Source organism: Meleagris gallopavo, chromosome Z (assembly GCF_905368555.1).
Source record: "Meleagris gallopavo chromosome Z, MGAL_WU_HG_1.1, whole genome shotgun sequence".
NCBI lineage: Eukaryota > Metazoa > Chordata > Aves > Galliformes > Phasianidae > Meleagris > Meleagris gallopavo.
Window position 1 is genome coordinate 52,498,024 of NC_139435.1, and position 14,696 is coordinate 52,512,719.

The 14,696-nt window shown below is 50.5% G+C and overlaps 1 protein-coding gene across 1 annotated transcript; it reads left to right on the forward strand.

Annotated features, from left to right (window-relative positions):
* The first annotated feature begins 1,130 nt into the window (after positions 1–1,130).
* LOC146542280 (uncharacterized) lies at positions 1,131–9,273 on the forward strand. The gene is made up of 13 exons (XM_085214087.1): positions 1,131–1,247; positions 1,424–1,549; positions 1,803–1,882; positions 2,216–2,327; positions 2,641–2,727; positions 2,987–3,076; positions 3,309–3,461; positions 6,488–6,639; positions 6,955–7,102; positions 7,538–7,675; positions 8,079–8,255; positions 8,833–8,988; positions 9,136–9,273. Exons 1-13 carry the CDS (start codon positions 1,131–1,133, stop codon positions 9,271–9,273), a joined length of 1,674 nt encoding a protein of 557 aa, XP_085070213.1.
* The last annotated feature ends 5,423 nt before the right edge of the window (positions 9,274–14,696 follow it).

The window sequence follows — 14,696 nt, forward strand, 5'->3', positions numbered from 1 at the left end:
TTCTGTGACTCTGTGATTCTGTGAAGATTTTAATGTGCTGAGGAATGCAGACCTGGGACTAGCTGCAGAATAGTGCAGGGAGGGAGAGCACAAAAGAAGGGAACTATTTCTCAGAAGGCTTTATATAGAGCATTAAAATCCAGCTGTCTGCAGGAACTTGAGAAGGACTTGCTGGTTCTGGCCAGTCCTGCCATTTCTGTGTTTTTAATGTTTTCCAGATTATTTATGAGCATGCTGTTTCACTGCTCAAATACGTGCATTTTGTAAAACATACCAGGGCAGAACAAGGAAGCCACTGGTTTCAGTAACACAGTATGATGTTCAGATCCTGCTGAGTTTGCCAATTCTTCTGAGAAAAACCAGTCCTACAGAATCTGGCCAGTTGCCCAGCAGATTTCACATAAATGTCTGAAGAAGACATTTACTTTCACACCACATCAAGTCTTCCATCCCTATCATACATCTCCATATTTGAGTTTTCAATTATTTTTTCTTGATTTTCTAATCAGATGTAAAGATAAGTAATCCATTATACACCTTGGTGGAAACTGACAATAACTAACAACTTCACAGAGTGGGTAAACAGTCTCTCCTTCATTAACTTTGAGTTCAACAACAAAGAGTGGAATAGAAATTAAACCAGAAATTAAACACTGGCCTGCCCATCAAAAGATGACAAACATCAACAAAATCTCTTATTAGAGATATTTTTTTTAATACTTACATGTGTGACAGACTTTGACTATTTGCAGCTAGAGGTTTTCCACATCAGCAAGCTAAAATTTGGTAGATACTCAGGATATACAGAACCAAGAAAAACTTGTTATTGCATACTAATTCATGAATAAACAAATAATAGTAATCTAGTTTATAAGTAGATCATCTGAAAATACGAAAATCTGTACCAACCCAGGGAAAAGTCAAAGAACCAGAGTCTCTATATGTTCAGTAACATAAAAATATCTTTCATTATTCTTTTCTACTTATTTTGCAGATTTAGAAGGGTCCTCCTGGATATCAGTATCAAAAGTTAGTTTAACTTGATTTGAAGTCTGTATGAGATACAGTGAAGACAAGAAATAAATTTAGTCCCTCTGGCTCTATCTTCAGGATGCAGGAGGGCCTGATAGATGCTGGCTTTGATAGATGCTGACTGCCTTCCCCTCTATGCAGAGGAGGAGAATGAAGAGTCAGAGGAGAAGGAGGCCGTAGATATCATAGAACGCTTCCTCAGGAGTACAGAAAAGGTAACAGCTGTACTTGCATCTCCGTATGGTCCCTCTGGCTCTGCATTCAGGCTGCAGGAGGACCATGCTGGACAGAGCTGCTGTCCTCCAGGCATCCCACACTGCTCCACACCCTGTAATGCTCTGGGACTACTGGACCCAGCTCTCCCAGCTCACGCTCTCTCTGTGGTGGCCAGGAGGAGATGCTCAAGATGTTGTTTCTGGAAAGCATCTGCAGCATTTGCAGAATCAGCAAAAAGAACGGCTTGTGTGAGAGCCTGGCTATTTTCTGCCGTGAGAGGAACTTGGCAGAGGAAGTCAAGGTGAGGGGACAACGTAAGGGATTGTGGGAGAGGTCAGAGCTGCCCAGGGACAGGTACCCTGTGAGGCAGGGGTGGGCAGGGGGACTATGAGTGCTGCTGAGATCTGAGCAGTAGGACGCAGGGTGCCTTTGCGTTCCGGTACTGGGCTGGAGGCACTGGTCTCCTCTGGCACTTGCTGATCAGCAGCCAGATCTGCTGGTGCTGGGTGCTGGTGCTGGTGACTGTTAGGTCTCATCCTGGTTGTACTCTACAGGAGCTGCTGGAAAACGAGCCCATGGACCAGCTGCGCACAGCAGTGCGGTACCAAGCCATGCTTGCAATCGCCGCCTTGAGGTACCAGCCCAGCCCCAGTTTTTCCCCGCACATCCCTAGGGCACAGTCCTGGTGGCTCTGATCTTAGCTGGGAAGCATTCCTATGTGAGCAGGGTAGCCCTCAGCTCTGCCCTGCTATGGGCCTCTGCAGAGGTTGGAGGAAGCCGTGAAGCTCCCTGCAGGGTCTTGGCTCTTGCCCCAGAGCAGTAGGCATCAGGACTGTCCTCCAGCCCAGGCCAGTCCTGTGGAGGAGGTGCCTCCCAGCTGGGCTCCACATCCCTCCTAGGGAGCCTTGCCCACAGGGAGACCAACATCAGAGCACTGCTCCCAACATCAAGGTCTCTCTATTTCCAGTGAAATGAAGGCAATTTCAGAGGAAGAAATAATACGTCTTTCACATGCGTGCTTCAAAGCCATCTTCTGCCTTCCTCCAAAAGAGGACCTGAACATCTGCCTTTACAATCAAGTATGTACTGGGTGATCTACTGTAGTGCTCATGCCTGTGGATTATTCACGTGCAGAGATTACTAAAGATCCTTGCAGGCTGGGTATTGGCCTCGCTTCCCCCACTGCTTCCCTTCCACTCTTGGCGTGGGCCTGGCAACACGCAGCACTCACAGCCTGGTCTGCACACAGCAGCTTTGCTGCCATGGGGCCTCTCCCAGGTTGTGCGTCAGTCTGCGGATGTCCTTCCTTGATAGTCAAAGGGGCTCACAGCAGTTTCCTCGCGGTGAGAGGGCCCTCTGAAAGACTTTCACAACCTGCTGCTCTATTTACAGACCATGCGTGCTATGGAGAAAATGCTGCAGAGTCTGCTGGTCAGCCATCACACCTCTAACAGAGATAAGCTGCAGAACATCTTGGAGGTCTGTATTGCATTGCAAAGCTCTACCCCCAGAGCTCTCTTTGGTAGAATTTGAGCTCTCTCCATAGGAATGACATTGTTAGCAGCAGGGGCCTGCAAGGGACCTCAGTGGCTGTAGAAGGCCTGAGAAGGGCTGGGCTCTAGTTCAAGGGGGAAGCCTGGATGGATGCTGTGATTCCAGTTGGGAGCTCAGCAGAGCTGCTTCTGCTGGAGGCAGCATCAGCAGCTCCCAAGCAAACCAGCAGCTCCTCTCCTCACAGGTGCTGCTGCTCTATACCAGCTCCCAGACAAAAACTGTGCGTGAGAGGGCCATGGAGCAGATCTCGAAGCTTTATTGTTTCTGTCAGCAGGTAAGGAGTCAGGAACTTCCAGCCAGGATATCTCCCCTTCTCTGCATCTCAGAGCAGCCTGAAGCTCAGGGGTACCTGCAAGACAAGCTTGGGCACAGCTGGGATCCCTCAGCATGTTTCTGCCCCAAATAAGGGCCTTCATCCTTCCATTTGCTCTGGTCTTCTCCCCTCCAGACCACATTCTCTCACTCAATTTGACACGTCTTCCCTCTCTTTTTCGTTCCTACTGTAGCCATTTGGAAAACTCCTCCAACCTTCTCAGAGGACAGACATCGTCCTCATGGCCCTTGAAAAGACCACTGAAGACTGCGCTGTTGAGGACAGTGAGTGGTCCGAAATTCTACTGGATATAGTCCTGAGTCAGCCTAGCGACTGGCTGATGGATGTAAGCAGTCCAAGGCTAGATTACCAAGCCCTGCCCAGCCCTCCGTAGATCACGGGCATCTGAAGGCACTTTAAGCCAGCAAAGAGCAGTGGGAAGGGCAGTAATGTCATGGGCAGCGGGACAAATGGCTGCAGTAGAGTGGCAGCAGCAATCTCCTGTGTCCTCCCAACAGGCACCAGTGATTGTGAGGTTCATCCACAGACACCTGAAAAGCAACAGCACATCAATTCAAGAGACTCTTTTCTCTGTGCTTGAAGTGCTGGCCTACGAGTTTCCCAGAGATGTGCTGATGAGTGTGTTGATCCACCTTCCACAGAATGACAGGTACAAGCCCTGACAGCCCCGCCGTGCGCTTCATGTGAAAAGCAGGGCTTAGAGACACTCTGGCTGCCAGAGCCACACAAAGCTGCAGGACATCCCTGAGGATCAGGCCCTCCATTCCACTGTGCTTTCCAGCGCTGTGGACCAGCCAGGGCTGCAGCAGCCAATGCCGACCAAGGCAGCTCAGGGCTCCCATCAGGCTTCTGCCTTGCCCCTCAGGGAAGGCCATCTCAGCACCTCCTGCTTGCGCAGTCTGGGCCCCCAGGCCTCCAAAAGCACGAGGAGCACAGCCTGTGGCCTACCAGGGCTGCCTGAGGCATGGCACTGTGGCTGAGGCAGCCCTGCTGACAGAGTATTCCTCTTCGTTTGCAGCACTATGGATATGTGGAAGAATATTATTTACTGCACACATTCATAAGAGAGCATCTTAGAAGAGCTGTGCACTGTGCTCGAAGAGGAAGAAATCTGCGGGATACCCATAGAAGAGTTGGACCTCCTTCGCCTGACTGTGAGTTACCAGACAATGCACTGTGCTTTCATTCAGGGCTCTTTTTCGCCCGTTCCCTGCTTCCCCTGCCTTGCCCCCCAGAATGGGAAGCTGGGAAAGGTAAGGGTAGAGTCTGGTCACGGATGGGGGACCAGGGAGAGCCATTGCCTAAGTACAGGCTGAAGAGGCTGCAGGACTGGAGAGAAGTGCCTGTGGCCATCCACGTCTGGTGCCAATTTTGTGCCAGCTCCTGCAGGTCAATTGCTTTTCAGAGGCATGGGAGCAAGAGGCTGTGGCTGGTCAGAGGGGCAGGAGAAGCAGGCCTTGTCCCCAGCAGCTTGGTTATTCTTAGTGATGTGAGGCCTCTGTACAGGGGACCTGCTCAGCTTCTGTACAGCAGAGCATGTGCTGCCAAGGGTTTCTTTCAGGCCCTCCACTGCTCCCTTTGCTGCCAGCACCAGGCATTCTCGCCAGGTGCCGCAGCAGGGAGGTGGAGGCTAAGCAGGCAGCGTGTGCCCGGAGGCACTGCTGAGGACTGGTCCTGTTTCCTCCTTGTCCCAGTGCCTGGGGAGCTCTGCTTTGACCATTTTGGGTGGGAGGAGAACACTCTGAGGCACAGACAACCCATGATTGAAAGTTGTTGCATTCCTTCGCGTGAACACACAACACATTTGTGCAGAGTATGCCTCTGAAGCATATTCCTCTGCATCAGCCATGCTAATGATATGGCCTGCTCTCCACAGCTCTTGGGCACCTGAAACCATTTTAAGCCAGCATTGAACAGTGGCAGGAGCAGTAGTATCATTGGCAGCGGGGCAACTGGCTGTAGTACAGTTGCAGCAATATTCTTCCTGTGTTCTCCCAACAGGTGCCACAGATTCTTGAGTCCATCCATAGAAACCTAAAAACAAAGCCTGCATCATGTCAGCAGACTCTCTTGTTATTGTTGGATATGTTGGTCAGCTGGTTTCCCAGAGATGTGCTGACGAGTGTGTTGATCCACCTTCCACAGAGTGACAGGTACCAGCCCTGACAGCCCTGCGGTCTTCTTCCTTTGAAGGCTTAGTGATGCTCTGGCTACCAGAGCCACGCAAACCTGCAGGACATCCCTGAGGAGCAGGCCCTTCATTCCGCTGTGCTTTCCAGCACTGGTTGGACAGTCAGGGCTGCAGCAGCCAAGACAGCCCAGGGCTCCCATCAGTCTCCTGATAGAACATTGCTCTTCGTTTGCAGCACTACTCTGGTCATGTGGAAGAGTGTGCTTTCCTCCACGTGGTCATCAGAGAGAATCATAGAAGTGCTATACGTTGTGCTCAAGATGGACGTTCTGTGCAGGATACCCATAGAAGAGTTGGACCTCCTTCGCCTGACTGTGAGTTACCAGACGATGCACTGTGCTTTCATTCAGGGCTCTTTTTCCCCTGCTTCCCCTGTGCTGCCCCCCAGAATGGGAAGCTGGGAAAGGTAGGGGTAGAGTCAAAGGTCACGGATGGAGGACCAGGGAGAGCCATTGCCTCTGTACAGGCTGAAGAGGCTGCAGGACTGGAGAGGAGAAGTGCCTGTGGCCATCCACATCTGGTGCCAATTTTGTGCCAGCTCCTGCAGGTCAATTGCTTTTCAGAGGCATGGGAGCAAGAGGCTGTAGCTGGTCAGAGGGGCAGGAGAAGCAGGCCTTGTCCCCAGCAGCTTGGTTATTCTTAGTGATGTGAGGCCTCTGTACAGGGGACCTGCTCAGCTTCTGTACAGCAGAGCATCTGCTGCCAAGGATTTCTTTCAGGCCCTCCACTGCTCCCTTTGCTGCCAGCACCAGGCATTCTCGCCAGGTGCCGCAGCAGGGAGGTGGAGGCTAAGCAGGCAGCGTGTGCCCCTGTGGCACTGCTGAGGACTGGTTCTGTTTCCTCCTTGTCCCAGTGCCTGGGGAGCTCTGCTTTGACCATTTTGGGTGGCAGGAGAACACTCTGAGGCACAGACAACCCGTGATTGAAAGTTGTTGCATTCCTTTGTGTGAACACACAACACATTGGTGCAGAGTATGCCTCTGAAGCATCTCCCTCTGCATCAGCCATGCTAATGATATGGCCTGCTCTCCACAGCTCTTGGGCACCTGAAGCCATTTTAAGCCAGCACTGAACAGTGGCAGGAGCAGTAGTATCATTGGCAGCGGGGCAACTGGCTGTAGTACAGTTGCAGCAATATTCTTCCTGTGTTCTCCCAACAGGTGCCACAGATTCTTGAGTCCATCCATAGAAACCTGAGAAGAAGGCTTGCGTCACTTCAGCAGACTCTCTTCTCATTGCTGGATATGCTGACCAGCCTCTTTCCCAGAGATGTGCTGATGAGTGTGTTGATCCACCTTCCTCAGAGTGACAGGTACCAGCCCTGACAGCCCTGCGGTCTTCTTCCTGTAAGGAGCAGGGCTCAGAGACGCTCTGGCTACCAGAGCCACGCAAAGCTGCAGGACATCCCTGAGGAGCAGGCCCTTCATTCCGCTGTGCTTTCCAGCACTGGTTGGCCAGTCAGGGCTGCAGCAGCCAACGCCAACCAAGGCAGCGCAGAGCCCCCATTGAGAGGACACAAGACAGCAGGGCCAGAGCTGCAGCACAGTCTTTGGGCTACCAGGGCTGCCTGATCATGGCGCTGTGACTGGGGCAGCCCTGCTGACATAGCACTGCTCTTCATTTGCAGCACTACTCTGGACATGTGGAAGAGAATGCTTGCCCCAACAGCGACTTCAGAGAAGCTCTTGGAAGCACTGTGCAGTGTTCTTCAGGACCAACTGCTGTGCATGATCTTTAACATCACTGCAGTGGATTTTAGCCTCCTCCGCCTGACTGTGAGTTACTGGATAAGGCACCTTGCTCTCCTCTGGGGCTCTCTTTCCCCAGCTCCCTGCCTCCCCCTGCCTTGCTTCCCAGACATGGAAGCTGGGGAAGGGTGGGGGAAGAGTCAGGGCCATGGCTGAAGTGCCTGTGGCCACCCATGCCTGGTGTCATTTTTGTGCCAGCTCCTGCTGGTCAGTCGCTCCTCAGAGGCATGAGGGCAAGAGGCTGTGTCTGGTCAGAGGGGCGAAGTAGCAGGCCAAAAAGTCATCTCGGGTAGTGCTACGCCTGCGGCACAGAGACATTGCGGGGCCCTCCAAAACCACTGCTGCCAAAGGCCAGGCTGCGCACCCCAGTGCCCTGCACTGAGCTGCTAGAGAAGCCAGAAGCTGCAGGGTGCAGGGAGACCTGCTGCCTCTGTCTGGCTCTCACTGCTGTGTTGGTTTCAGGTGATGTGCCCCACTGAAGAGATCCGGCAAGAGTTATGTAACCCAGACCTCTTCCAGATGTTTCTGAAGATTAAAAGCTTGCCACTACTCTGGCTGGTGCTCAGAGGCCTTGTCCTTCTGTCAGAGAGACCTGAGACGGTGAGCAGGCCCTAGTCAAATGAAAACCCGGTTGGCAGCCTGGTGCTGGGGCAGTGGGCAGTGTTGTGCCTTGACGTTGCCCGAGACTCAAGAGTGCGAATGATGGCCATGGTGGGGCCTGGTGGCTGCCTGGGGAGCTTTCCAGATGGGTTACCTGGGGGTCTGTTGGAAAAGGGGGAAGGTGAGCTGGGACATGGAGTCCATGCTCTCTGACTTTCCTTCTCCTATCTCCCCATGTCTGTATCAGTGCGCCCATGGCCAGCACCTGCCCGGAGTCTGATGCTGCCATTCCTGTGGCAGCTGCCAGTAGGCAAGGTGTCTGGCTGGTGCTCTGAAATCAGGGCTTTTAGGCCAGGGTGGCCATTGGCCTCTTGATGAAAAGGAAATTGTGTGTTTTGTACAGGCTAGAGAAATACGGGCCCTGCTGCCAGACGTCATGGAGACCCTGCAGTTTGGCAATGCGCACATCACTCTTAATGCGCTGACTATCTTCAGAAACGTGATGAATCATCTGGGGAAGATGGAGGCGCGTCCCATTGCTCTGGAGCTGGCTGGCAAGCTCCTGTATCTTTTTAATCATGTAAGTCTGCTGTGGGAGGCTGAGATCTGCAAGTGGGTGCTTGGCTGGAATGCGTTCTTCTCTCTCTGCTCCTCTGGGCTCTCATGGGACGTCTTCTGGGCTCTGCAACCCAGCAGGCCTCATCCCTGGCAGCTTGGTTGTTCTTGGTGATGTGAGGCCCCTGTGTTGTGGCCCAGCCCGTCCACTGTGCAAAGCACCTGCTGCCAAGAGCTACTTTCAGACTCTCCAGTTGCCCCTTTACTCCCAGCACCGGGCATTCTCCCCAGGTGCCGTAGCAAAGAGGTGGAGGCTAAGCAGGCAGCGTGTACTCTGGAGACAGTGCTAAGGGGCAGCCTTGTCTCCTCCTTGGCCAGTGCTTGCCAAGCTCTTCTTTGCTGTGGTAGGGTGGCTGCGGGAGCACTCTGAGGCACAGGCAGTGCGTGCTGGAAACGTGTTGCGCTGATTTGCATGAATTCACAGCACGTTCATGCAGAACGTGACTCTGAAGCATCTCGCTTTGCATCAGCTGCACCTGCTCTCGTGTTCACCATGGGCAACAAAAGAGAGTTGCTGAGGTTCTCCTGTACTCCTCCCTCAGGTGTCGGGTGAAGTACGAGAGTCTTCCATCCTCCTCTTCAAAGATGTGATAGAGGCTGTGGTGTGGTGGCAAAAGGGAAAAATGAAGAAGAAAGTACGCCGGGGCCTGCTTCCTCTGCTCTTTCGGAACAGCGATGAGACCTCGAGTGTTGCACAGGTATGAATTTCAGACCTGGCCAGTATGCAGGCAAGAGTGTGCTGACACCTCAAGGGCAGTCTGGGATTGGAGGCTGAGGGCAGCAAGCATTCCAGCTCTTGGGGTCTGTGTCTGTGGTGCCATCTCCCAGCATCTGTTGCTCTGTAGGCTGCCAGGGAAGCCCTTGTTGCTTGTGCAAGGTTCCTGAAGTGGCAGAAGCTCGAGCACCAGGCTGAGAGGAGGAACGTGGTGGGGATCACGGAGTGCTGTGTAAGGACAACTCCACTACCCCTGCCCCTTGGTTGAGGAAAGGGTAATTGGTGTGGGGGGGGCACACCTGCAGCTGGGAAATTTCTTTGCCTTTGTGTTCCTTTCCAGCTAGAGCAGAAAAGGCAGATGGTGGCTAAAAACCTACGGCAGAGCCTGCTGTACCTGAAGGATCCTCAGGCTACTATTCGACAAGAGGCTCTCTTGTTCATTGGTGAGCCCAAGCCCTGGGTCCCTCTTTGAGCCCTGCCCTGGCAGCAAGGCAAGCTATGCAGCCCCCAGGTACACTCTGCCCATGCCAGCAGCCCCGATGGGTACCGCACTCAGGTCCTCCCTTAGGCACCGTCCCTGCCTGGGGTGCAGGACCAGAAGCAACGGGGTTTGCTGGACTGCAGTTTGTGCTCCTGGGAGTGTGCTGGCGAGTGGGGATCTGATGGGAGCTCTCTACCTAGGCTTGGCGTGGAGCTACTGGAACCCAAGTGAGGGAAAGCGGAAGAAAATCTACAGTGGTGAGTGAGAACAGTGCTATGTGTGCTGGGGCTGAGGGCAGGGGACAGAGCCTGAGCAGTGTGCAGCTGTGTCTTGGCCTGCTCCAAGGAAATGTTGCAGGGGCAGAGGAGCATCCTTGGGGCAGATGGAGCAATCCTGAGCAGTGGCTTCCAGCTGAACCCTTAGTTTCATGTGTTCCTCCTGGGCTGGAAAAGTGATGGGTGGGGCTGGGGCTGGCATGGTATGAAGGGGATGCTGGCAGGTCTCTGCAGGTTGGTGTTTTTTTTCACCCCTGTTTTGTTTCCTTCTGTTGCAGTGCTCCATTCTTTGGAACATGACAGTCATCCGCTAGTCCGTTGTCAGGCAACTCTGACAATCCAGATTCTGAGATGTTTACAGCAGCAGAAAAAATCAGGATGGGGCAGGCTTGCAGAACTGTGTTGCTAGCCTTGCAGTTCCCTCTTTCCTCATAAACATGATTGATTAAAGCTTCAATTACAAAGCCTTTCCCTTGGTATCCTCCTGTGTTGAGCTTATGTGCAAGGCTTCTGTAGCAGTGGGCTGGGTGTGGAACCAGCATGAGGAGAGCTTGGGAGAAGAGCCTTCCCCAGCCAGCTCCAAATGGGAATTGCCCCTGGAGGAGCCCATGTAGAAGCAGCTGGATCAGGGCTGAAGGAGGCTGCATCCCATGCGAAGAACCATGGTGGTGTAGGCTGTTTCCCTGAGATTCGTGGTGTCAAGAATAGACAGAAATCAGAGGGTTGGCCTGATGCAAGAGTGCATCCTCAGCACGTTTGGTGGCCGTAGTCAATGGGGAAGTGCTGCTAATTCTCTGGAGGGGTGAGAGGCCTTTCATGGGGATACAGGTCCATTGGAGGGCTAGACGATCAGCAACAGCATGCAGTTCCACTAAAGAAAATAAAGAAGTCTTTAAACTGGCATACATCATTCGTTAGTACCCCAAGGCTTCTCTTCAAGGTCTATCAAGGGCACTATTCCCTCTGTGTACAAAGTAAGACTAGCTTCATGGTAGACACATATGTTGCTTTGAGCAGTGTATCTGCTCATTTTGCTGGGCCTTCGACAGATACGAAGTAAGAAAGTAATTGTTCTCCTAACTTCTTGCAGAGATGAAGTGCAAAGATGAAGCAAAGCTCCTGTTTGCTCAGTAGTGCTGTGTGCCTGGGCATGAGTGCCATGCGGAGTAAGACAAATGGGTTTTTATTTCAAGGGGAAAAAAACATCTCTTCCTATACCCTGGAGACCCAGAAATTCAGAGTGAAAGATCTTTGATTTGGGGTTTGCATTTCAAAACTGGGAGAGAATGATTCTCCAAATCTTCTCTGCTGACATTTAACTCTTACAATGATCATAATATGAATATGAATAATAACAACGCCACAAAAGCACAGCAAAAACTCTCTTCTCCCTAAAGGTTTGGGGAGAAGAGAGACACCTGAGGAAATTTCTCGTACGGACTGAGTTGGAACTCTTACGGGAGGATCCCTGCACACAAGAACAGAGGAAGGAGGGACTGAGTTAGAATGCCGCAGCACTGGTAAAGGAAGACAAAGCAGGAGATACTAGAGAACAAGGCATTTTAGATGGCACAAGCCACCTACATGGCAAACGCTCAGGCATTTGCATACAGATGACATTTGTTTGGCCATAAAGTATACAGAGAAAGGAGTTGGTAGGCTGTAGCTGTGACTGCCAGAGCAAAGAAGACTGCCATCAGAAGTATACGGAGCTTCACGATGCACCAAACAAGGAAACACAGGACACTTTGCATTGATGGGCAATATTTTGATGAATTCTCCTTTCCAGGTGGTAACAGAAGTCCTTGCTCTATGTCTTTGTGCTACAGTCCTTCCTACTACTCATCCTCATTTGTTCTTAGCGCACCACTCTGTAAAATCCTTTGTTCTGTTTGGCACTTTTCCTACCTTAATGGCACTCTTAAGTTTTCTGTCATTGCCAAATCTCAATAGCGTTACAAGGTTGCTAGCAAAAATGTCTGGACAAGAGCAGTCCCAAGACCAGATATTGAGAACATTGTCTTCCTTAAGGATGGTGATCCGTCATTAAATCCGCTGGTTCCCTTTCCCCTCTGTCCGGCTCTTCAGTCAGTCAAGTCTCTTAAGGATTGCTTGACGATTTCCCATACAACCTGTGACAGATATCTTGAGGTAAGATCCTCAAGCATCACCCGTTTTACCAAGAAAATACACCAAGGTAATTTGATTCAATCTATGGACGTTGCCCTGGATCCAAGAGTTTATTTGGATGAAATGTGTCTTAGATATACCGGAATGGTCAGGTTGTGTGAGCCTGCCTCAATCAGCTTGCCTCCTTGTTCTGCATCATTTTCAATACAGGGTCCAGAAAACGTGAACTTACACTGCGCTTGTGCTCCAGGGGCCAGTACGATTGTTAGCTTTGGTTGGTTTCCCTTATCAAGGACCACACACTGTAGCTCGTTCAAACGAGTGCAATTGAGTTAATATTCAGTGCAAGCATGTTTTGTTCTCTCTTAGCAATGCAATATGGATTGCCTTATTCTCATCAAAGTGCAACAGGAATTTCACTGGATTATTGCAAATGGGAAAACAGTGCCAAAGTTGCATTTTTGAAACTGAGAAGATGTTAATTCTAAAAAAACACAGCAAAAGAGTGGAAAAGAGCATCGGCAAAGCCAATATCATATCAGGTGGGGGGAAAGAAACACCAACAGCAACAGCAGAAAAAAGAAAGAAGAGGATGTTCGTCTACTTCATGTACTTCGGCAAGCAGTGAAAAAGAAGCAGACTACTCAAAGCTGTGGTTAGAGCGAAGTCAGAGGTAAAAAGTGCCAAGCTTCCCCCAAAAGAGAACTTGGACATTTGCCTCCATGACTGTGTACGTACCGAGTGAACTACTCGAGACCTCTATTCAAATCCCTTAGTTTTTCATTGCTCCAAAGAAGAAGAGAGCTTCCTGTGAGAATGTAGCGCTGGTATGGAATGTAGAGCTAGTTTTGCTGTGGCGGATTTATCTCTGTGTGTGACATGTGCATTCCTCTGACAACTGCTGTCATATTCACTCAGTTTGATAGTCAAAATCCTGCTTTTATTACTTTGTGCCTCGCAAGTGAATCTGATTTTAAGAGAATCAGGCTGACTTTGTTTGCTTTGTTCAACACTGGCAATCTCAAGATACCATGACATGTTCAGGCCGCTACAAGTCCCTCAGAGCCTTCTCTTGTCCAGGCAGAAGAGCCCCAGCTCTCTCAGCCTGTCCTTGCAGGGGAGCTGTTCCAGCCCTCTGAACATCTTTGTGACCCTTCCCCGGATTTGCTCCAACAGCTCCGTGTCCTCCTTTGTTGAGGGCGTAGCAATGGAATGTTGTTCAGTATCATTAGATACTGAAAAGGGGGAACTGATCTGAAGAAGTAGAGCACAACGTATTTGTATTTTGTAACTTGTCCTTAGAAATAGCTGATGTGAAAAAGTAGAAATACCAGATATGTTAGTAGCATATTTTAGAAATACAGTTGTTGAATTAAGTGATTAATTCTTGCTTGCAAAACTGCAATAGTTTTTAGATGTTGCAGATAGTATGGGTATGGTATTATGGATTGGAAAGCATGTTGTAAGGCTATTCTGTTTGGATAAGAGACCTCAGCAAAAGAAAAACAGACTTAACAAACATCAGAGAAGGCTGGATCGCCTCGCTCTGTGGGTAGGTTAGGATGCAACAGGCAGGCATCAAGATACTCCCCTCTGTCCTCCTTCGAAACTTATCTCTATCCAAGGATGAGCAGATGTCCACAAATAATGACCAAGTGTTGAGTGAGCAAATGTTAGAAGTTAAATAATTAGCAATACATGTATGCTTAGCTAGCATAAATTTATGTTTATCCAGTATCCGTATGTTTAGTTGAGCCTTGGGAAGATTGTGATCCTGAAGTACTCAGCCAATGAGGAACCAGGGGAGAAAGTGATAAGCGTTGAGTACTAGGGCATAAAAGATGTAGTGCTGTTTTCTGCACGCGCTCCTGCTTGCAGGATACCCGCCATTGCAATCGCAAATAAAATCTGCTGTATCAGAGATACCGTCCTGATACATTATTTGGATATTTCCATCAACGGCCCCAGAACTGTAGTACTCCTGGTGGGATCTCCTGAGAGTAGAATAGAGGGACAGAATCACCTCCCTTGACCTGCTTCATGCTTCTTCTAATGCAACCCAGGATACAGCTGGCCTCCTGGGCTGCAAGCACACACTGCCATCTCATCTTGAGTCTTTCATCAACCAACATCTCCAAATCCATCTCTGCAGACTGCTCTCAAGCCGTTCTTCTCCCACCCAATACCTGTGCTTGGGATTGTTCCGACCCCGGTGCAGGACTTTGCATTTGGCCGCGCTGAACTTCATGAGGTTGGCATAGACCCACCTCTCAAGCCTCTTCCGGTCACTCTGGATAGCACTCCTTCAACTGCAGTGCTCTGCTTGGTGTCACCTGCAAACGTGCTGAGGGTGCACTCACTCGATCCCTGTCCAGCTTGCCTACAATACTCAGTAACACTGGTTCCAGCACTTATCCCTGAGGAATGCCGCTTGTCACCGGTCTCCACGTGGACACTGAGCTGTTAACTGGAACTCTTAATACAAACATTAATATAAGCATGAGCCATACATATGATAGGATCATAGGTGGATAATCTGCTCAGCCTGATGGTAGACCTAGAGGAAGTAGAAAGGCTGAGAAGCATCTGGACTTGTGGGAAGGGGATTGACATGGTCCCCTACTACATCCATATCTCCAAATTGGAGAAATGTGGATCTGATGGGCGGACCACCCAATGGATAAGAAATTGATTGAAAGGCTGCAGAGAGAGGGTGGTGATTAATGGTTCTGTGTCCACGTGGATGCCGGTAACCACTCGTGTCTCCCAGAGGTCAGTCTTGGGACTGGTGCACTTTAACATCTT

Bases quoted from the DNA above. Each gene is read 5' to 3' on its own strand.
- LOC146542280 (XM_085214087.1), top strand. From the start codon at position 1,131: ATGCTGGCTTTGATAGATGCTGACTGCCTTCCCCTCTATGCAGAGGAG. The intron at 1,550-1,802 runs GTGAGGGGACAA...TGTACTCTACAG, and splicing joins ACTTGGCAGAGGAAGTCAAG to GAGCTGCTGGAAAACGAGCC. The intron at 2,328-2,640 runs GTATGTACTGGG...CTCTATTTACAG, and splicing joins ACATCTGCCTTTACAATCAA to ACCATGCGTGCTATGGAGAA.